This window comes from Neolamprologus multifasciatus, chromosome 4, assembly GCF_963576455.1.
Source record: "Neolamprologus multifasciatus chromosome 4, fNeoMul1.2, whole genome shotgun sequence".
NCBI lineage: Eukaryota > Metazoa > Chordata > Actinopteri > Cichliformes > Cichlidae > Neolamprologus > Neolamprologus multifasciatus.
In genome coordinates this window covers 7,583,745-7,608,277 of record NC_140442.1, presented here as the reverse complement: position 1 = coordinate 7,608,277, position 24,533 = coordinate 7,583,745, and the positions used below count along the sequence as shown (strand labels likewise).

The window sequence follows — 24,533 nt, the reverse complement described above, 5'->3', positions numbered from 1 at the left end:
CTGCACAACCCGGACAGGCCGTTTGCCAGGGGTCTACCAATCAGATTACAATGTCCCAGTTTGCATCACAACATGAAAAATGACAAGTAATGAAGGCAGTTCACGAACACGCTGGACACATTTTCTCTGCTCGACTTCCTCTACGGTCTGGGACTTGGGCTGCTTTATCTCTGGCTCCATCTAACCGCCTGATCATATTCAGAAGCTTTTACAAACGCTGCGGCAAATGTTAATGGCTGCCATGCTCCTCAGAAACAAGGTTTTTCGAGAAATATGTCAAGATAATTATCGTAAAGGAACATAATTAAACTTTTTCTGTTATTTTTCTCTTTTCTCAAAACCTTCAGGGAAAGTACGCCAAGAGGAAGAGCCGATTTAAGCGCTCAGATGGAAGCACCTCATCTGACACCACCTCAAACAGCTTTGTCCGACAGGTAACATTTCACACCTAATCCTTCCCTCAGACTTAATGAGGGCACCAGACTTGGCCTCATCTTGTTTAATGAGGAATTACAAGTTTAATGGAATCAAGTGAGAACTTTTAGTGCCTTTGCATTTCAAGAGTTGCTAATGAAAACTCATGGTTTATTGAATTTATTAAAGTTTTTATTTCCTTTTTTTAACATATGCAAATTGAAATGTTACAAGAGATTATTTAAATGTGTAAATCAATACAAAACACAACACAGTGAACACGTTGTAACAAAAAAATAGCTAACATATATCTGTAGTACAATATGAAATAAAAGTGTAAAACACAACAGGGCAAAGAATGAAAAAATAAGAAGATAAAATGAGTTAGTGGTACTGTTACTTTAGCACATATACTAAAAAAAGAAAGAAAAATACTTTGTATTAAGTCTGTTCAAAGCTCATAGGAATTTCCATGGAAATTGTTAGCCCAATTAATCCTAATCTGACTCTTCCAGTGCCAGAGAATGACTGCAAAGCTGTGTTAAAGCCTGCAAAAATGTTGTTTAGATACAGCAGAAGGTTACATTTACATTGGCAACAGTAATCCTCATCCACTTTAACATGTGTATAATAACAATATCTACGGGTGACTTTATTGCACATAAATTTATCCACCGCGTCCACAAGTAACTGAAAACATCAACAACATGATCCTCATGTAGTTAGATACTCTTTTTAACCTCTCATTCGTTTAGAGACTTAGAGACTTAGAGCTTTTTATTGTCATTGTGCAGTTTCTTGCACAGCGAAATTGGGTAGCTGAACCACAAAGGTGCTAAAGTAAGAAGAAGAGAAACCAATATACAACGAAGGCGGAAAATAAATAAATAATTAAATAAATAGAATAAAATAAAAAACAGTGTATATGTATACATATTTAGTGTTATATTTTTTCACAACTACCATACAATGCCACTTTTATTTAAAAAAAAAAAAAAACTTGTTTAAAACAACCAAAACCACATTTTTGGTCACATTTTGTTTTAGTCACACAAAACAAACTATTTGAATATGTGAATTTTTCAGATAAGTAACATTTATCTGGAAAATCATCATCACTTACAACATATTTATATTGATACAGATTGATTGATATATTTATATTGAATACATCATTGATCCATTTAATGCCCATTTAAAGTTTTACTTTAACAAATTTAGCAAATTTAAAGATTTTAACTTAGAAATTTAAGTTAAAATCTGTAAATTTTGTAGCAACCTGTAAATTTGTATATTTTACTGTAAACCTACTGTCATTTAATGGTCGGGCATTGCACAGCTATGAGCATTTCACCTCATGTCATACTGTGTATGGTTGTGTGTGTGACAAATAAAATTTGAATTTGAATTTGAAAGGTGAGCACTGAAAACATATTTTTCTGAAACATAAATTGCCCAATTATCAGAAGTATTCAGGATTACTGCATCATAATCTGTTTGTTTCTGAAAATCAGAAACAAGAAACAGTTTTGGATTCTAAACATTCTCACTGTATATTTTTCTCTGTATTACTTATATTTCATTCTCTTCAAAGTAAAAAAATATATAGTTTTTATCCCATACATATAAATTTAAGTGTAATGGTTGTACACAGGAGGTCTAATAAACAAACATAATATTTAATATAAAAAAGTTGTTATGGCAGCTAGAATAAGTGTGGAACCAATAAGCGTCTTATTGCAGAGTTAAGAGTAGGTTACATTTTTATGTTTGCAGTTCTTTCTCTCTTTACCTGTGCATGTCACAGGCAGCACACACACTATATAAATAAACATTCATGATATGATAATATCTTACTAAAACCCCTGTGGATGCAGCTATGCGTCACAGCATTATTCTCAACTAGTTTGAGCTGAGAGACATCTGGATAGATTCCTCCAGGTCCGACTGTGAATCCCAATCCCCAAGTCTTACTCGTGCCACACCAATGCCCTCTGATCTGACCCCTCCCGGCCTGTTGATGTGTGTATACATGGATTTCTCTGTCAATCAATGCATGTAGTGAACAACTTATAGCTTTAAACTTGTCCAGCTGCAGATGTTAATGTTCCTGCTCGGAATGACTGAAGAAGCCTTTCTTCTTCAGCTGTGAACATTTCTTCTCCTCGGGGGGTTGAAGGAGTTAGTTTGGGTATCACACGCTCATGACCCACGCAGCACTCCTTGTCTGGCTGTGACATTTCTCAAAGACATGCTGCGCCGCAGCTAAATGAGCCCCCCTTTTCCACCTGACCTCTTCATTTGAGAGAGGGAATGATGCGCCGCGAGCTGAATGACATTTACCTGTTCAGTACTGGTGTTTCTTCAGGAAAAAAAAATCTCACTGCCGTGTGGTGAACACAGGGAGCTCAACTCCCCTGTGGTTTCTAAAGGTCAGCCACATCCCTTGCCTGCACATACCCCCCTTCCCACTGCCTTGTTCTTCATTAACTTTGTGACTGTGGACTACAGGTAGACAGGGTTCATATCACCCACGCTGTATAACGAGCGCATTACCTATATAGTAAGGATGATTTCATGCTTCATGATATAAATATGCTCCCATGCCTTACACTACTGCACATCCGATCCACTCACCAGAGTTGTCAGGGTTGATGTTGAGCTGTCAAAATGTTGCACATAATGTAAAAAGTGATTTAGCAACTCAACTGTTAAGTGTATGGAGTGTTTCCACGCATGCCCATAATTTTTTAAACTATGTTAAGATATTTTTTAAAGGTGTTTATTCCAAAAAAAGAAGCATAAAGGCGTTATATAGGTTTTTCATACATATAGCCCTTATTAGCCGAACAACTGAAAGCAGAGCCCTGTATAGGCTTTACAGTCTCACACACACCTACGCAAGTGCACACTCGTTCTTTCTCACACACACACACACACGAATAGACGAGAGCCACAATCAACCAACAGTGGAGCGGCTGGTACACTCGGCCTGGTTTCCATGGCAACCGGGCTACTGAATCTCTCCTTGTGTGCAGGCACAGTGGGATGGAGAGACGAAGGAGAGCATGTTTAGATGGGGTTGTGTTTGCTCGTGTGTGTGTGTGTGTTTGTGCGTGTGTGTGTGTGTGGGGGGGGGGGGGTGCAGCCTACGTGTTTGTGCAGTGTCAAGTTCAACAAAAACACACTCTGTCTTCAGGTGTGTGAATACATGCAGGGACTGTCTGCCGCTGCTGCTGCTGTTGTGTGAAGTTGGGATTATTGTATTTGCTCCAGTAGTATTTGGTGATGATGTCAGTAAACAAAATACTTTTTACTTATTTATGTTCACCTTTTTGGATCAATCATGTCATGATCTCAAGCCAAAACACCCTCATCAGGGACTTCTAACACCCCCACCATGGACTGTTCTCCCTGCTGGAAAGAGGCTCTGCAGCACTCGGTGCAGGACCGCCGGGTTATGCACTTGCGTTTTTCCCGAGGTCATCGGAAGTGCTGAAATCTAATTGGATACCATGTTTCTATATGTTCATTTCACCAGTTGCTTTAAGCATTGCATTTTATATGGTAATTTTGGATTCTGTATATTTTTTATATATTTAGCATAGGTGTTTATACTTTCACCCTGTGTTGAACCAACTGCAGGGAAATTTTGTTCCTTGTACACTTGCTGTACACTGAATGACAACGAGTCAGTCTGTCAAATTAACAACCCAAAAAACAGACACAGCCATCACTGCTTCATGATGCAACATCAGTTTAGAAAGGCTGTTATAATAAAAACATGACTTCTAATAAGGACACAACAAGATCCTTCGGACAATGTGAAATCCAGCCTGAACTTCCTATTCCTCTCTAACCCTAAACGTCTACATGAAGCATCTCTTACAGAGAATGAAACCAATTTTATTTTCCGGATTTAATCACCAGTGATGTCCAGTAGTTTAGTTTTTAAGCCGATGCTGATACGACTTTAGGTTTAAAAAGAAAACAAACTGAAAGAAAAACAATCTGCTAAATGAGGAATACTATATTCAAAAGAAGACTCCTATTTCCCTCTGCAGGAAGTAATATTAGGCAGTCTGGCCCTGTTGGGGGGGCCTCCCCACCTCTCCACATGCTTAAGTGTAAACCATAAAGTGTAATTTACAGTACAGGGTTCAATCCCTACAGTATTGGACAATGTTGTTGTTTGTATTTATACTTGTGTGCTGGTATGTCTACATTGTCTACCCACAAGTAAAACACAGGTGTTCATAGTGGACTTGAAATCCAATAATCTTGAACAACAACTACTAAAGGACAGAAAATGCCAGAAGCTATTCTGAGTTGTCGGAGCTAGAAAAATGAGTAAAACAACATATCTTTTGTACACTGTCAGAATGCTAACTATTGCATTACTGTAGTGAGCATGCAATTAGTGCTTTTACTGAAATATTATCCTTGAGCTTGTCTGCATACAAATCACAGTAGAGAGCAGCAGCAAACCGATGCACAGAACAGAGTGGGGATAAAACACAAAAGGTCCTTTTGTTATACATAGCATGGAAGTTGGAGTTGAGGTGGAGGTAGGTTGCAGATGCAAGACAGCAAATCTTTATCAGAATAGCTATGAAAAAAACAGAATCAAGCTGTTGCAATGACCCAAGTCTGGACCTCCACCTGATTGAAATGATGTGGAGAGCTGTGCATCCTTGCTAACCTCAATATGCGAAAGCAACGTTGTAAAGGAGAGCGGGCCAGAATTATTCCATTTTCACAGTTGTCCCTGTAGTCGAATGAAAATTTTCTTTTTAACATGATTGTATATGATCTTCCAGTTTGCAGGTCCTTGATAATCAAATTTATATTGCAAGATGTGAGCTTTATCTTGATGGAATAGCGTTGTGAGTTCACTATTAAATGTGCAGGATCCCATCATTTACACTCCACAGAAGCATACTCTGTGTGATTAATGTGATAGATAACTAACTGATAACTGCTGTTGAATAAAGCAACATTGTGATATGAGAACTTCCACCTGAATAAGACTCACCTCAGTGCAAAGTTTATTGCAAAACTGTGCAGCAAAGATATGACATATTTTAGTAGGTTGAGTGCTAAATTTGCATTACAAGACCTGCAATATTGTTTCGGTTAGTTAGTTAGAGTTTTGCAATATTTGGAATATGTTTCACTCATCAAAAAAAGCCATATAGGAAAATTTATCCGCAATTTGAATGTCTTAAAAACTATTTGAATCATCAAAAAAGTAAAATAAGTCAAACTTGCATGTGGTTTTGCTTTAAACACAGATTCATTTCTGACATCAGAATACCAAGACCCATTAATCTTCCCATAGACAAATCCTGGCTTGGTTGCCATATATGAAGACTTTGAGTGTTTAGATCCCGGAGAGATGCAAGCCGTCCTCCTGTCAGATCTGACATATGAATCCCAGCAGAGAGCCCCAGTTGCTGCTGTGTTTGGCTGCTCGAGGAGCCAGCTGGTACATGTGTTAGCAGCTCTCTGTTTTTTCACCGTCCCTCAGCTGACTCTGTTGTCACCGGTTACAAACACAAGTCAGGAAGGGCTGGTGGGGCCTATAGCCATGAAGAAGCCCCTGTCATTGTGTCAAAGGTTGCCCTCTGGTGGACACAGTAGACTTTTCTACCCGCTGCCTCCACAACACCTCCACCTACAAGTATCTGCTCTCCAACTGCCTCCTTTTAGCCTTTTAATAGTGTCCTATTTTGGATAATGTTTAAAATGTAGAAGGTACATTCATGGGGCATGAGCGGTAACTATTCAACAGATACTTCAAAGGCTTGAGTCACCAAGCGCCAGTTGCTTCAAAGTGTCAAAGCCCAGATCGCTGCTCTTCATGTCCTCCATTCCCTAACGCTGCACTGACTACCTCTCTTGTCTGTTTTACCTCTGCTCATATCCATATTCATTCCTCATCTGATACCCCTGTTTCCAAGAGATAGACAAAGAAACAGAGAGAGCTAGAGAGAGATTGGGAAGAATGAGATCAGGACAGAGGCAAGGGGGACTGAAGCAAAAAAGAGAGAGGGGAGGGGGTTTCCCTGGGCACTGCCCCAGTCTTCTCCCACGTCAGCTGGGGCACTGAATGGCTGACGACTGCATACCAAGCCTCCTTCTGGGTCTCGGTGTGTTCACGTCCCTGTTTCTGCCCAGCCAGGGCTAAATATATTTCCCCAGTTTGCAAATGTAGCACAAGTCCTGCAACCTGACCCCCAGCCAGTTCCAGCTCCCTTCCTCTACACAAGGTTCACGTTCCTCTGGGTTGTGAAGGTGGGGGGTGGATATGTGTGTGTGAGGGTGTGTGTGTGTGTGTGCGCGAAAGGGTTGGAGGTTAAGAGAGCGCTCACTTAGTTTCGGGCGCACGACGCTCTTTTCTGGCTTTCTCTCCTGTCACAGACACACATACACTCATGCACTTGTTAAGCTAATGGGCAGACACTCACACTAGGTCCCACGATATACACGTTACTCTGTCGGCGGACTCTGGCGTTGCCCCCTTGGTTTGCCGTGGTGTGGCGAGTGTGGCAAACGAGGTATGGAGAGGACTGAGAGGATTCAAAGGCCTGTGTTGGTAAGAAGGATCTGGATTAATCGACAAGCTGTGCACTTTCTGCTGTGCCTGACTCAAAGTATGTAATGCAAGTGTGTATCAGTTTCCTTTCTGAATGGACTAACTTTTGAAAATTCAGCAGAGGCTTTGAGATATGACTGGAGAATATAACTTTGTGCAGTGTCCTGATAGCGTTATACCCCCTGCTCTGCGGCTTTCTTTGCTCCCCCTCTTCTGACTATACGACTGTGCGATTCCATTTTGGGCCGGGCCACAGCTGCTGGAAAGGCGCTGTGTTTTTAATTAGACTTCCAGTCCTCACCGTTGCGTTTGCAGCTATGTGGACTGCCTCTCAGACCAGGACTGTGGCCATTTCAGGGGGGTTTCTTTTACTGCTGTCCCTCAATCTCTGGCCTCGGTTGAATTGTGGATCACTGGCGTTGGAACTCCAGAATATTTTAAGAGAACTACGACTTGATATCGTCCTTGTTGCGCGGGTTTCCATTATGTTTGGAATTGGTTTTGGGCAATAATTGAGTTAAACTTCAGTTGAATATTTTTGTAATGATTTGCAGCTAAAAAATGTTTCCTCTTTTTATTAATCAATTTATATCAAACATTGTCAGTAAATAACAATATGGGAATGAAAATACATGTTGACATTTTTCCATTTTCTAGAAAGAAATCCTGAGATTTGTCATTTTATCTGATCTCAGGTATGATTGTATTGGCCCTTTTTTATTAGAAAGTAGAGAGAATAAATGTCATCACTGTGACGTTTCTGTAAATTGAGTATTGACAGATTGACAAATGAAACTTATATATTGTGTTGTTGTTTTGCAAAATTATTTTCTCTAAATTGAATGAGCAGTTTTGTACATAGGGACGCACATGCGATACACAAGTCATCACTTTGATTCATTTATATGCAAGTGAGCACTAAGGACTGAGGCTCAGGAGTTTCCAAATTTGATCTTGATTTAGGCTGTTTATGTTGCATTGCTAACATATTTAATTAACTTACACAATGTTTGTATTTTGTTTGTATTATTCATACTATCATTATATTATGCTGCTATCCTGTATATATTGTACTTATTTATTGTCTGAGCACTACAGTTGTTTTATTGTTCTTTTTATATTTTACATTTATATTTATTTTGCTTTTTGCACCAAGGGAGTGGCACTCCAATTTCGTTGTACTTTGTACAATGATAATAAAGGCTATTCTATTCTATTCTATTATAGCATGTATATGTCTCATTAAAATCTGCTAATGAAACTATGATCTTTTGCATAAGAATTAGCTTTAAATTGTAGCACATTTGTATGTGGCACATTTAAACACAACAGACATTGTCCAAAGCGCTGCACAGCAAGTAAAATAATCATAGAAACAATACAAATCTTTTAAGAACAATGAAAAGAGTCATAATGATGGTAATTCATGTATTCAGCTGTACAAGCTTCAGAAATTAAAAACTATTAGAAGCTACTGATCAAGAAGCCCTAAGTGAGCAACATGAGACACAGACATTGTAAAAGATCTCATAAATAACCAGGAGCAAGCTCATGCAAGCCAAGCACTTATATGTGAGCAACAGTTAATTAATCCTGTACTTCACGGGAAGCTGGGGAAACGATTTAAGAATTAACTGTGATCACGCTTCTGTGTCCTTATCAGGAGGCCAGCAGCAACATTTTGAACCAGCTGTTTTTGCTCCGTCCGATGTATAATTTGTTGCAGTAATCCAGTCCAGATGTAATTAAAGCATGAATAACTTTCTCTAGGTCACTGATAGAAAGAATTTTTATAGCTTTAGTTTAAGGTCCTAATTGAAAAAAGCCGGCTTTAATAAGTGATATGTAAACATATTACCAACAAATTTCTTTACAAGTGAATTTTTGCACTGCACAGTAATGTCTTTAGAATTATTTTGTTTTTCCATCTTACTTACATTTATACAGTTGGTTCATTATGTACACTATATACAAATATAATAATCTTTATACTTTAAAATAATTCGATTTTTAGATTTCTAGGGAGTTTAAATGTCGTTAATAATGATCACGGTTTTGTTTCTATGGTAAAATAAGTGAAAGTATAACAGAAAATCTAATTTTGGCTTCTCCCTTATTCTCGAGGATCATCACAGCAGATGTCCTGAGATTGATCTTTTGCTTGTGTTGCTTGTGTTGTAAACCTTTTCTCTATTGGTGTCAGAATTTGGCAGCCTGTGCTTTCGTGATTTATACGTCTCAAAAGCAATGAAGAAAGATTTTCAATAACAATAAACTCCAAACTCCGATGGGTTTTGTCCATCAAACAGTTCAGTATTAGAACACTTGCTTTTACACTCCAACGTTTGCTTGTTTGTGGGGATTTCTGATGAGTTCACTCCATGACTCATCTTTCTGGTAATCTCCATTCTCCGTCCATCTGGTTGCCATGACACTGCTGTGACAGAGAGGGGGCCATGGCCATTTACAGCCACTGGCCATTAGCTTCAGCCAGGAAATCTTTGGTCTGTGAATAGTAGGTTTGTGAGACATATATTTTGCTACTTCACCATTTCTTCCCTCCTACCTCTCTTACTGAGTTAACCTCGCCCTGGATGTGGTATGACTACACAGTTGGCTGTCAGACTTCTTACTTGTATCGTTGTGTTCTTCTTCTCTCAATTCTTTGATGACTGTGGCCCCGAGGAGACACCGAGATAAAGCAGATAGGAAAAGAATATTAAATGTTGTGGTTTTTCCATGCTTTTTTTTTTTTATTTACACATCTTCTGATGTGACAATTGTGAATGCATTTTTATCTGAATAATTACCAGGGCAGAGAATCACAGTATGTGTGAGCTTTCTGAGGGTAATTATTTCTTTCTAACCCATTGTGAAGTCTGACAACACCTGTGGGGTTCCTGTTGTTTGTGATACTCACAAATTAACATGTTTGACCTCTGCACTGTTGCCTTGCATAACAGAAAAACACTGCTGATGAGCTGCTGTGTTTTTCTAAAGATGTTAGGAACAAACATGGGGACAAATACAATATCAATGCCAAACGAATAATTTCATTTTGTAAGCTGAGGCTTAATGCATGCTACTAAAATATATCTGCTACTACTACTACTACTTTATTTCCCAATTATAAGTAACTGCAAAACTCAGCCAATCAACTGATCTCAGTGCAAAACCACATCAGATGATTAGTCAGGTAATACCCATCTATGCATCCAGTTAGCAAACATCACATACGGTATGCTAGTTAAAGGGGACCTCTCTTTTTTTCCTTTAATGTCCCTGCGTACAATTTATAAAAACCCCATAATAGATCGATGTGTACTAAACTGTTCCCATGAGGGAAATGATTCAAAAGCAACATATGGAACTACATTTGTAGTTCTCTATGATGTCATCTCCGACACACAGCTCTGGCTGTAAGCACAGAAGCCCCACCCACCTGCTGTTCGAACATTTTGGAGGGTGGGAGCTAAAAAGGTTATTTTTAAGCTGCTTTAATAGTGTCCATTAAATAAACATGAAGTTGGAAATGAGCACAAGAGGTCTCCTTTAATGTGATTTAGTCTGGATTAGCTGCATGCCACTTTGTAACCCAACTCCTCCTTTTGATGCTGGGCCAAACTCAATCAGGAACTTCAGGTTTGTCGCTGCTGGTCTCTCCGTCAGTGCTTGCCTGTGAAAGGGCGAGGAGGTTTCTGAACAGAGCCGACACCACCAAATATAAATTACTTCAGATGGAAAGAACAGCTCTTTTTTTTCCTTTTTTTTTACTGTAGTAATAACTAATTTCCTTACTGCAGGGTGACTCTTTTCAACCCTCATTATTCAAAGCACTTGCTTTTACCATCCCGCCGTCGCTCCTTATTCTATTACCCCCCTACGTTCTGTTGCACTCCCTCTTTACCTCCCCCCCTCCATTTATTCAATATCAATGCTAAGGAGGTGTAAATTCATCATGATGGCAGCCACTGTGCAGAAAATGGAAGGAAAACAGTTCATGTTCGGGACCATTACTGAACTTTACCTCCCTCTCTTTTCTTTTTTCCCCACTATCTGTTCCTTCTGTGAACAAAAGTTTTTGGAATTTCATCCATTAGATGTGGGAAACTGTAGCATGTAAAAACATTGATATTATATCTGCTACATCCCTTAAAAAGCTTACCCAAAGCCCATAATGTTTTGTTGGGTGCAGTTATTGACATCTAAGGCCTATTGACTAGACTGCGGTCTCCCAGTGTGAGAAAATACCACATTGATCACCTGTTGAAATGCTTTTATACAATTTCCCTGCCTCTTATTTCACATCAGGGCATTTCATTTACTATTGATTCCCATATCTTCTTTCTGTATCTCCTTTGCAATACAGCGCTCTGTGGCTGCCAGTAATAAGCTGCAGCCATGGTTACTATGACACTGCTGGGGTCTCTACTTGGGCCCGGCCAATAAGAAAGCAGCTCTGCCATCAGGTGGCCTGTAGCTATTTTGAACAGTAGCTGTATGTGAAGTGAAGCAAGCAGCTAAATTGGAGACACAACTCATTGACTTCAGAGAGGGAGACTAGGAGGAGGAGGGGAGGGAGGGGACTGTGGAGGTGGAGGAAATTCATTTGTTTGCTCAGTCTGTCCACACATTTTGATGGAATTGACGGGACAAAGGTGTAGAAAGGTTATCAAGTGGTTTCTATTTTTTCTTCTCCTCGTTTCCACTTTTTTGGGGATAAATTATTGACTTTTGTGTCCTTCACATTTATTCCTGGCTGTGTGTGACATAAATCAAGTTATTCAAGCACAACTTCATAGTCATCTCTTGTCCCTCCCACTCCCTCTATATTTTGCTGCATCACCGACCTGTTGTACTGAGCGTGTTATTCACAGGTAGTTTCCAACGTCATTTCAGCTCTTATTCTCTAAAAACATCCCCCTGGGTTCCCTTCCAGTGTCTGTTAACCTTCTCTTAGGCAGGGCTTCACATTGGGACGCACCTCTATGGTGTAGAAAATGACTCAGAGTCACTAAGTACAGGCGGCTATCCTCATTAGATGCGGCGTACCACTCACAGGATCATTCTTCCTACTTGAGTGGGATGTGGGCGCACCGCTTTGAGTGTTCGAGTAAATGAAACAGGAAGTGTGGATGGCTTGTAAATGCCCGAGGACACAAGGAGTCACTGGCCATTGCCTTGGAAACAGGGAGGAACTACATTTAGTGTGCTGTTGCCAAGTCACAGAGGGCCTCGGTATGACAGGTGGCAGAGCTAGAATCAACATTAGTATGTGTGGTTTCATTTATTTCTAATATGAAATCAAACATCTACCTTCGTCTTCTTTTCATTTTCTAAAAAACATAACACGAAACCAAACCAGCCTACTTTCTTGTGATAAGATAATCTGCTTTGATATTTTCCTCATTCAATCTTTAATGTAATCCCTTTTATTGGCCCCTTTCATTGGCCCCTTTATTGGGTGCATGTGTTCAACTACTTATCAAGTAGTTCAAACTGAGCATCAGAATAGGGAAGAAAGGTGATTTAAGTGACTTTAAATGTGGTGTGGTTGTTGGTGTTGTTAGTGCCTGGGTAATTCAGAAACTGCTCATCCACTGGGATTTTCCCATAAACCATCTCTTTGGTCACTTTGGTCCTGTGCTGGGTATCTTAAAGCGCTTTATAAATAAAACTGGATTGGATTGGAATTGGATCTCTGGAATTTACAAAGGATGGTTCAAAAAAGAGAAACTATCTCTGATATCTGCCTTGTTACCTGCAGAACTGCAGATGAAGCGCCTTGAGGCGACATTTGTTGTGATTTGGCGCTATATAAATAAAATTGAATTGAATTGAATTGAGAACTTCATTGTAACCTCTCTATACAACAAAGTTACACAGAACACCGTCTCTGAATGCACAACATATCAAAACTTGAAGCAGATGGGCTACCTTAGCAGAGGACTGCGCTGCAAGCCACTCCTGTCAGCTAAGAGCATTTACCTGAGACTACAGTTCACACTGATTTACTAAAATTGGACAACAGAAGATTGGAAAAGCATTGTCTGGTCTGATGGGTGCTGAATTCTGTTATTGCGTTTGGATTGTAGGGTAAGAATTTGATGTAAACCCAATGAGCGTTTGGATCCATCCTGCCTTGTGTCAGTTGAACAGGCTGTTTTTTTAATGTGTAATGTAATTTTCTTTGCACAAAAAGGGGCCAACCCTTATGACCAACTGAGCATCATATAATCCAAAATCTTATGGAATGTTTCTGGCACCTTGTTGAATCTTTGCCATAAAGAATAAGGCAGTTGTGAAGGCTAAAGGGAGACCAATCTGGTAATTACCAATTGTACCTAACAAATGTGTGTATGTACCTAGTGACCAGAGCAAAATAACTGTGATTTCTCATTGTGTGGTGCTGCTAAGATGGCAGTGTAACTGTATTAATATTAGCATTGGTGAGTCTGTAATTGGTTGCAGAGGCGGACGAAGTCATCACACTTTCTACAGTCATTGCAAAATAAGAGGCCTCAAGCAAATATGTGAGTTTTAGACTCACTCATTAATGTTCTGTAGCTAATAAGAGGAATCAGATCATTTGCACTGTCTAATTTTAACTTGTCTTTTGTTCATTTATATTAGAGTGTCCTTGGGTGTTTTTAAAGGCACCTATAAATAAAATCAAATTATTATTATGATCATAAAACTTACATGCAGACAGTTCACTGATCGGCATCAGAAATCGTATGAGCCTTTGAAATACTGAATGCAAAAGGTTTACTTTAATTGAACTAATTACAGCTTAATTATTTTAGGGAAATGATTTTTTTTTTTACTAGATATTAAAATTTAAAAAATAATGTAACGTCCCACCTGCTGTACTCCAAAGAACTACTAGGTGTGCTATTAGACCCACTGGAGAAACACTGGAACAGTTATTATAAAAGTGTGGGAAAAGCCTGCAGGTGAAGTCCTCCAGTATAGGAAAGGAACAATCTATATTTATTATTAGGATATATATTTATATATCTATAGTTATATTTTAAAAGAAACAGAAGTGATTGATTACATGAAAATCATTCTTTCTTATTTAAACAATATATAGTCCTGATTCGTATTGTGTCAGTTTTGGAAAAGAAGTAACAGGATGGAACAGATGTAACAGTGGCTATCAGGAGCCTGAAGTAAAGCTGTTAATGGGTTTATTTCCATTAACAGTTTTTCATAATCACTGAGAATACAAACTTAGGCCTATGTGATGGTTGGATTAAACTAGATAGATGAATAAACTCACACAGTTACTTCTAATGTTTTCTTACCATTAACTCCACAAAGCAGCTAAGTGCTTCATGTAAAGGTATGACGGTTTAACTTTTTTCTTCTTTGCAAAAGTAGGATAAATCACATGTCCTGTGTTGTTGGTGGTTGCTAAGCTTTAAGGAAAACAGAAAGCAACAGCAGTGCCAGCAGTAAGATTTGACCAGTAATGCACTGAGTGTAGTTACACAGTGAAAAGCACTGCTAGTATACTCACGTTCTCCAATCTGTGGATTTATAAAAAAAAAAAAATTGTTGACATACTTTAACTCTAATATTGGCATCAATACTGAAAGAAATTCCTAACAATAGCCGGCCACAGTCCAAAGATATCTGTTATACTCACTGTTTGTCTGAGTACACATGTGCAGGGAATTTTTCATCATCATTGCATATGCTGTATGTCATCTTTGTTCATTCTCACCTCTATTTTAAAAACCCACACCTAGTGACTCATTTTTTCTGCCTGGAACATTCATCTGTCCGCATTTTTGTCAGTGCCTCCCACAAAGCATCAGGCAGCCTGTCAGCTCAAAAACGAAAACAGCAACAAGAGAACAAGTGGGATTGTTATATAAATTGAACACTCGAACACTTCAGAAGTTCAGGCTGCCTCTCTCCCTGCGCTGGACTTGCTGTGCAGTACAGCGGGTCGACTCTGCAGGCTCGGAGGAGGCTCGGGTTTTTGATTGTGGCATGGGTGTCTGAATGAGGGTCAGCAGGAGAGAGTCGAGTTACAGTGCATGAGTGGTGGATGTGTTAGAAACTGTAGCCACTTCATGAGAAATTTATATCCTCGCTGATATTATAAACAGTCCTCGAGCCATTTTTTCCCCTCTCCACATCTTTCTGTCCGTACTTGACACACCCACACACGCTGAATCTATTGTGCCTGTGCAAAAAATAAGATTTAACACCCCGGCCGCTCTCGATACTGCGGTGGAAGTGTCGGCAAATGAAAATGTTATGCATCCTTCCAACCTCGAATAACACAGAGTCAGCTTCATGCAGTGTGATGGGCGGGGTTCTCTTTGTGTTTATTTAGGTTGCGCTTCACAAGGAGGTCTTGATATTATAATGTCAGGATTAGAGATGGCACGATACCACTTTTTTATGTCCGATACCGATACCGATATCATAAATTTGGATATCTGCCGATACCGATACGAATCCGATATAGTGTGTTTTTTAATCAATAAAATTTTTTAATATCTTGCTGCATTTTGTATAAGTTTATACTCAAGTTTAAATAAATAACAACACTAAAGCTATTCTGTTAAACCTGTATGTAAAAAATACACTGCGCCCAAAATATTTCATAGTTCAGCAATACTGATCAATCTAATAAACTTAAACCTGCTCCATCCTCCCTATTCTGGTATGAGTACTATACTAATAGGGTTGCAAACTCCCAGCAAAAAAAGAAAAAGGGAACCACCCTCCACCTCATGATGCTTAATCGATGTAATCAAAATTAATTTGATGCAGGGGGGAAAATGCACAAAAATAAATTATTTTTCAAGAATAATTAAATAGATTCAACATCTTTCTTCAACAGAATTGCAGACTGCACGGATGGTATCTTCCGGAAGGAAAAAGTAGTATAGCTTACTATATTAGACTTAACAGTTACTATATACAGTAATGGACTTCTATATATTTTACATCAGATTAAAACTTTGGGTGTAAGAGTCAGATAATTATTTATTAAAAGCTAGACATTTTAAATGAGAATAAGAAAGAAAAGTATGTCTTTGTGCCCCCTTTTGCCTGTTCATGCCCTATCGGCCCCCCCTGGCTACACTTTGCTCGATCCGCCCCTGCACAGTTACCAGCGGTCAGCTGCTAGAAAAGGATCCTGGTGTAGAAAGTAATATTAAATAAATTCTAACAACAGCATATCAAGCTTAAACGTGCTGCTGTTGTTCAGCCGCTGGTTTCCTCTTTCTGGTGAGAAGTGGGCCAAAAACAAACAAGAGAGACGGACTCGCGACAGAAAAGCCGATCAGCTGATCATTAAGCAGTTTCACGATTGAAGCAGCAGCAGGAGAGGGAGAGAGAGAGGCAGTCGCTCCATATCTCGGTTGTTAAGCTTAACGTGGGAACGCTTTACAAACATTCAGAGATGAACTTACACACTTGCTTTACTTCTCTCTGGGATAACTTCCTCGGAGATGAAATGCTGGTTTGCTAGCAAGGCTACAAATACACACAGCTGCTCTATCACGTGATGCATACTGCTGCTACGTGCTACAGTTATGAGCCGAGTTACGCCGTGTAGCAAGTTTTGTAAGGTGCTTTTTTGATATTTAATGGATCGGATTACATTTTTTATTTCTCACCGATATCCGATCCAGTAATTTGGGTCAGTATCGGACCGATACCGATACGTAATATCGGATCGGTCCATCTCTAGTCAGGATATTAAAAAAACAGGCTGCAACCTTTACTCCTCCTAGCTGAAAGATACATACCTGGATTTAAGGTGCAACACGAGTCGACTGATGTGCATGCAATTCATCAGTTAGACTGCAAACCTCATGCTCATTTGGTCTAACTCTGCTTTCGTTATATGAATTCAGGGCTCTGCAGACTCCTACACCAGCCGACCGTCGGACTCGGACGTGTCCCTGGAGGAGGATCCTGAGGCTCTGAGGAAGGAGGCCGACAGGCAGGCTCTCGCCACACTCGAGAAAGCAAAGGTCAGAGATCAAGCCTTTCACATCCATCTCTTATGCTGTGTGCTCATCCTTATTGAGTAACTGTCATGTGATTAAGTGTTTGGACACCGTTAAACCTCTTCAGCGGTATCAGGCAGCTCTAAAGTACGATTTAGTGAGCTGCTCTGTGCATACTAATACCTTTTCTCCCATCTTGGCTCCAGACCAAACCAGTGGCATTTGCTGTGCGTACAAATGTTGGTTACAACCCAGGCCCCAATGATGATGTTCCTGTGCAGGGCATGGCCATCTCCTTTGAAGCCAAAGACTTCTTGCACATTAAAGAGGTTTGGACTTATTTCATTCTCTTATTATAGAGTCATTTCAGTACATTTTTCACACTGAGAGTAATTTCTGTGGCTTAGAGCACCAACGTTAAATAAAGTTAATGCTTTTGAGTTCGAGTGAGGATATTTTGGATTTTGGATGGTATTGGGAAAAGAATGCCAGTAGCATATTGGCCCCATCCAAAAACTGTCAGTGGTGGTGGGTGGGAAACCAATGAGGGATCATGCTACAACTTATTGCACTGCCTCCTTCTTTTGTAAAGCCTAGCCAGGCCATGAGTGGGAGTTAGCAGCAATACAAGCTGCAGTGCAGTGAGAAATGGGTGATCCAAATTTGGGAAAAAATGGGAAAATATTTGCTAAATAAAAGTAGTGCTCTGATTTGTTTAATACTGTTTAATACTTTGAGTGACTCAAGATACAGAATTGTGCGTTTTTACCAAGTTTGGGCTGTCATTTAGCTTGTTTTACAGTTTTTATTTAGTCTAAAGTTTCATATAAAACCTTAATAATCATATCCAAAAAGTTTTAAATGATGAAAGTTTTAATGCAGCCCTATTTGGGAAAAATTTCTGGCTGCAGAAATGCTCTTGTGCTCTACTGGAGAAGTGATGATTCACAGTTTAAATTAAGCCTTATATTGGACCTTGGTCTTCTGTTTGAGATGAGACACTTTAACTCCACTCCTTTTAAGGCTGCTCTCTCCTTAAGCCATTTCTTCAGATAGTCATCCCCCGGCATTAAGAAGGTTTGAAACTATAGCCATGTTTGTACAATGGTGGATTCTCATGTTTAATATATCCATGGCAGAAAATAAGGGTCAAATGGTAAAATATATGTGTATAAAATGCTGCATTGCCCTCTGATGCCTGTCTGTTCTGAATACAGAAGTACAACAATGACTGGTGGATCGGGCGTCTGGTGAAAGAGGGCTGTGAGGTGGGCTTCATTCCCAGCCCGGTCAAACTGGAGAACACCCGTCTGCTGCAGGAGCAGAGGATGAGGCAAAACCGACTCAGCTCCAGGTAACAATGAAGAGCGAGCTCTCTGTGTCTGCGTTATCAGCAGCACAAACAAGAACCCACTCTTTAAAACAGGTCACACATGAGTCACACAGCACTCAGCGGCAATGTAAAACATACTGAAATAGACAAAAGCACTGCTGTGAGTCACTGTGTTACTCAGTGCATCTATAGTATAGTGTGTACAAAAGTCTCTATAGTCTCTGTATTTACACATGCAGTAGAGGAATGTTAAATACTGAACTATTTAAATGTCAATGCTGAAACAGATTTTAATATAGATATTAGTTGGATATGAATTTCTGCACAGTCAGCAGGTAATTTAAGCAGTTTTCCACGTGTTCTCTTTGTTTTTTAACCCTTTAAAGCCGGTCGGAGCGGGCACTCTCCGTTTTGCGTAACTATTTTTAAATCCCGGTAGCACTGCAACCACGTAAGATAGCGCAATAATTTTTTTTGCATATGAAACCGGAGGAGTTGTACTTACATCTTATGCCATCAGCTTGTCCTAGGTCACAGTTTCCTTCCACTTATAGCTTTGCAAAAACTGCATAAAAAGCACTTGCAGCAACAAAAACATAATATTCCAGAAACACGCTTTGCCGATCCGATCAGCTGTTCATAACACTTCCTACTCCATCAGCACGAACTATCGCATGTCCGCCATGACCTGCCCGAAACCGGAAGTGGCGTCATTTTGCAGAAATGTAGTTTTTTTTACTATCAGGGCCTTATGAGCCTATACTGGTGTTTTTAAAAGTTATGTTTGACTTTATGACTTTCTGTGTGGTTTCTGGGATGCTTAGGACTCATATTGCACTGCTGGAAATAGTTTATTTTGATGCACATGCTGTTTTTTTGCAAATTTGCATTATAATATTTATTTTTGTTTTTCCTGCAGTATATGAAAATTGGTGTATTTCAAAAATAAAACTATGAACACACTTAAAATAAATTTTCTGTGGTGGGAAACTATTTTGTGCAACTTTTTTGTATTTACAGTTTTGAGGGATAAGCCTCTTAAATTTCTCTAACTAGAAATATATGTTAAAAAAACAAAAACGATTTTCAATTTCTTTGTAGCTCTGGCGGAAGGGTTAATGTTCACATTCGCATCATTATATGTAACAATTTGTGTCTTCTTCTTTGTTTAAGGTAGAAAATAAAAATTCAATCAAAAAGAATCATGCATCGTTCTCCAAGCTATGATTTATGCCCGTTTTTCTGTATTTCAGTAAATCTGGAGGAAGTTCTAGTCTTGACGTTGCCACGGGAACCCGCAGGCCTACTCCACCTGGAACAGGTGAGGTCACAAGGTCGCCCTGTCACGTGGAAACATAGTGCCTGTCTGTGTGTGTGCGCGTTTGTGTGGGCACCTGAAAGGGTGAGAGAGAGCGAGAGAGATAGCAAGATGAGACGGGCGCCTGATATTTAGATGAAGATTTTAATTGGCTAGTTAGTCAGGCATGATGATGAATCACAGCGTGTCTCAGTGGGTTGCTGTGTGAAGGTCTTAGGAGGTCTGTCATTAGCACACAAGACGGGACTGAAATAGAGCCGAAAATGAACTTCACTCATTAAGCTTGTTAAGTATGTCTGGCTGACAGAGAGAAGGAGAGACGGTGGAGGAAATGGGTAAACATAAACATCTCTTGATTGACTTTAAAAGGCTTTGCATGTCTGTGTAACAGAAAAATCATCTCTCTAACACACCTTGTACATCCTAAGTTGTTGTTCTGACTCAAAGTCAGAATTTGACATAGATTCGAGATATACTAGAGAGAGAGTTAGATATATACACACATTTTAATGAGCCAGTAAGTGGATTTTGCTACTTTTGTACAATTTTGTTACAATTACTCAACCCTTCCAATATATACCTTTAAAACAAGACACCTGCAAGGCCCCATTCACCCTCCCTCATCCTTATAGCAACACACACCCTGTCTCCACCCCAAACTTCCCTCTTTGCTTGCTTCCTTCTTTCCTACCTGTACCTTTTTCCAGTTCCCGCTGCAGCCATCCTTCTCAACGGTTCGTTCACATCTTTACTTCAGGTTTTGTTTCTTTCTCGTCGCACCAAACTCACTTTCTGTGCTCTGCCTCATAAAATTGTGGTGTGTTCTTTTTAAGACTCTTGTAAGTGTCGTTTCCAGTTTAAATCATACTCTGTGTCACTTTTTTCCAGTCTCTGTGCCATCTCTTGCCTCTCTCTGGATGCCTCTCACACTTTATTCTTCCCCCTCTTGCCTTTTCTCCCTTCTGCTATTCTCTCTGCTCTCATCCTTTTTCACTCCGCCTCATCTCGCTTTCTCCTCTTTCTCCTGTTCTTTTGTTCCGTCTCTCCAACGTCCACCCTTCCCATCATCAGCTCACGTGGACATGTCCACAGTGGCCTTTGACGTTGACCCCCTCGACCTGGAGGCTGAGGAGGCCCCTGAGTCCCAGGGTGACCCTCGCTCTTCCAAGAGCATGTCAGGCAGCGTAACATCCCCCCAGGCCAACATCCACCGACTGCCCTTCTTTAAGAAGGTAACATTAGAGGGCCGGGTGATCTCTCTCCTCCTCCGTCCTGCATTTGCCCCCCTTTCCTCCAAGATATCCAGGTTTAAGCTCTCCTTCTTCCACTCTACATCTCTCACTAACCTCTAATAACTGCTGCTGCTATAGACCCAAAATCTAACACTGTTTGGCCCCTCAGGCTCCCACGGTTACACTGATATGTTTGGATGTGCGTTTCTGTGCTTGTTGAGCTGGGAGAGGTGTTGAGCTAACTGATCCTCTCTGAAATGGCTGCTGCTGGATATCAGTGTGAATCAGTTTGAAAATGAATTCACAGTGGAGGCAGTCAGTGTAAACTCTGCTTTAATCAACAAACAGCTCCTCTCCCAATTCCCCCACCCCTCTAATCCAAACCTGTCAATAACTAAACGTGCTCTTGTGTTTTGTGCTTTTTTTTGTCTCCTCTGGCTTTTGTGTGGATTGATACTGTAGGTGGCCCGGCTAAACAGAAACAGAAGTCGGTGAGTGTGGCTTGTCTTCAAGACTAACCTCTAGCATTTCGTCTTTTTTCCTCCGTCTCCTCGTCTTCTGTTTGTTGTCTCCTCTTTTTATTCTGTGTATCACTTCTGCTGCTCGTTAGCGCAAAAATATTCACTGGATCATTTGTGAATTGTGTTGACACTTCTGTCATTTCCTCAGAGCGTGTATCACAGCTGTTAATGTGCAGATGCAGGTGCAGAGCCGTCCCAGACCCTGTTAGTCAGCACGTGGCTATAATGCGTCCTGACATGCTTTCATTTTCATTTGTGATGGCTGATTTGAGTCACAGTGGCCCACAATCAGCAGTTTCTATGCTTTTCTGCACAATTTCAATCACACGTAAAGGCTGAAGGCTGTTGCGGTAGGAGTAAGAAATACAAGCAACACCATTCGCACAGCAATACTTATCACAGCAATATCTCACAAGGTTTAAAATTGTAAAACATTTCACGACATATTATCATCAATTTTTTTATTCACTATGCACTTTTAGCCCACTTTAGGACATTTGTAACTCCCAGTCATTTCAATTAAAAAATGGAAATTGCACACTAATAAATGAAATAACTACAGAGCAGGAGAGAAAAGAAGCCTGAAAGGTTTAATCAAACATCCCACTCACTGCAGAGAAAAGACATTATTATAGCTTATTATTATTAACCGGGTGGGGGGGGGGGGGGGGGGGGGGGGACAGCTAGGGAAAACAAACAGGAGAGAAAACATGATGCCAGATAACTTGAGGGTATAATCAGACATCTGCACTGAGGACAAAGAGAAAGAGGCAACTGTGGTTGCAGCCATATAGTCAGTTTCAAGGTTATTAACTGAGCGAAGTATCTACATAACAGCCGTAATAACATCTGTTTATCTTCTCTGTATACTAAGAAAAGGTAGTTCAGTACTTACTTTATTACTTCCTTTGGCAGCAGATATATGACAAGGAAAGAAGATAAGCTGTTCCAGAATTCATAGCAAATTCATCATCATACCATGACGATCAACAAAAAAAGTGAAACATTTTGTGTAAAGGTTTTGATATAAATGTTTCATTTTGTACTATAGGATGTTAAAATGTTTCATATTTACAATAGCAGAGTGTTAAACCCACAGCTGAAGCGATGAAGTGATTTGAAGGGAATTTGACTTTACTCAAGGAGTAAAATTGTAAAATTGAGAAAAGTGGTTATACTGGTCTTTAGTAAAGGTCATAAGAAAATAAGATTTATTTCCTGAAGACCGTAAGCTTGCTTTTCTTTAAAGGATGAGTTATGAAAAGAAAAGGGAAGTAAAACTAGAAGAAGAACCACCTTTAAACTGGGGAAAACAGGTAACAGGTACTGATATACAGACAGGAGAAAGCAAGTGAGGGAATCCTCAAGCTACACTACTACTATTACTATAATCACAAGAAGAAAGGACAAGAGCTGAAATTGAATGATATCAACAACAAAAAAAACTGAGATTGTGACATGAAAATAATGCAAATGGGATTCATTTTCTCCCTGGCTGAATAAAATACTTTAAGTTCTTTCTTTCAATTCATGTTTGAAACCTAAACAAATATGGCTCGGCCCCCACAATAGACTGGGAAAGCTCTCCAGTTTATACGCCACCTTTCACCCTCTGGCAGCTGGGATAAGCTCCAGTCCTTCCATGGCTCTTAAACTGGATTAGCAGACATGATGGATATGCAGAAGCACATGTAAGATCATTGAATATAAATAAGATATATTTTATTTACGCCAAAGCTGTGAAATGTCTTTGTTACAGTAGTTAAAAATGAAGTAAAAATGAAGCCGGGGTTAATACCCATCAATTCTTCCATTCCCATCCAATTCTGGAGCTGAATCCGTGTCATAATAATATTATTACTTATTATTGCAATATAATATAAGGAAAACTGCATATCTAACATGAAGTTCAATGAAAGGATGGGTAAGTCGGGTAATTTGATTTCAGTTTTCCAGTTTAATCTTTCGTCTGATCTTTAATCTTTAATCTTTTTCTGCGTGATACCTGATGGAAATTCACAGTCATCCTTTGCATCATTTTTGAAAAGTATTGCATATAAATTAGATTTTTTTCTATTGTATAAACATGAAACTGTGAAACCGAATATCTACACGCCGGAACTGTATAACGTGTGATTGGAGAAGAACAATAAACCGCGTGTCATTCCTCCCCGTGCTAAATTGTTCCCTGCGCTCCTGTTTTTCCCCGAACGAATGAGTAGTGTTGTGATGTTCAGGGCTCCAGCGCTGCCCCTTTATAGACGAGAGCCATTTGGAAGCTTTTATAATATGTATTTTTAGCTTCTGTGAATACAAATTGGGTGAAATGAGCTTCCGTTGTTCTGCTTTATGTAATGTAATGTAGAAGCGGGACACTCCAGCACTTTCTCTTGCCTGAAGTGCTGTACAGCGTGCACAGGGGCGGCGGCGTGCTTGGAGTACAAATGTAGAAAAGGTTAAAAAAAAAAAGAAAGCATCCATTTCATTGTCAGAGTATATTGGACATGTGACTCCTTCCATCCATTTCTCACTGACAGAGGACAGAAACTAATGGATCAGTTGATAACTTACAAATGAGCCTAAAGTTCAACAATGCAGGTGGAAATTTGATTATAAATGCTACACTGATTTTTTAGTTTTATTTTTTTTTTAAATATAAGAAAGTTGATTTTTTTTACCGTAAAATACTACTCGTACTGCAAACAATACCTTGCAGTAATTATGTGACATTGCAGAAGGAAAAGAAAGAGCTGCAAAGGATGACATTTGTCTTAAGAGCTGTGACGCAGTCACAAGATTTCTCCTGACAACCTGGCATCTGGGTTAATTACAGGCACTTTAATTATGTGAGACTGCAGACTGAGAAGTAGAAGCCAGGGCTTTGGGTGAGAAATTGATCCCTGACCCTGAACATTCATAGACACTCAATAACGCGAATGGACTCCAAACTTCTGGAACTCTCCATCCATCAATCTGACTGCTCACAGAAGAGAAGGAGGGTTTATGGGGAGTGGGCGGGGCTGTTTTGTGTCAAGTTAATGTTGATTTGTGTGTGAGTATAACCCTGTGACTGCAGGTCTTCTAAGGTCTTTGGAAATGTGCTGAGTGTATAACGTGACACCAACTCACGT

The 24,533-nt window shown here is 39.7% G+C and overlaps 1 protein-coding gene across 3 annotated transcripts in view; it reads left to right on the top strand.

Annotated features, from left to right (window-relative positions):
• Nucleotides 1-24,533, top strand: part of cacnb1 (calcium channel, voltage-dependent, beta 1 subunit) — a 42,273-nt gene that overhangs the window by 5,659 nt on the left and 12,081 nt on the right. The window contains exons 2-7 of one of the 3 annotated variants that reach the window (XM_085156329.1): nt 348-434; nt 16,903-17,022; nt 17,205-17,327; nt 18,216-18,352; nt 19,585-19,652; nt 21,344-21,372. In XM_085156329.1, coding sequence (XP_085012455.1) covers nt 348-434; nt 16,903-17,022; nt 17,205-17,327; nt 18,216-18,352; nt 19,585-19,652; nt 21,344-21,372 — 564 coding nt within the window. Of the gene's footprint in view, nt 1-347; nt 435-1,652; nt 7,013-16,902; nt 17,023-17,204; nt 17,328-18,215; nt 18,353-19,584; nt 19,653-20,720; nt 20,882-21,343; nt 21,373-24,533 lie in introns of those variants that run through there. The other 2 variants (XM_085156328.1, XM_085156330.1) reach the window with 2 other exon arrangements.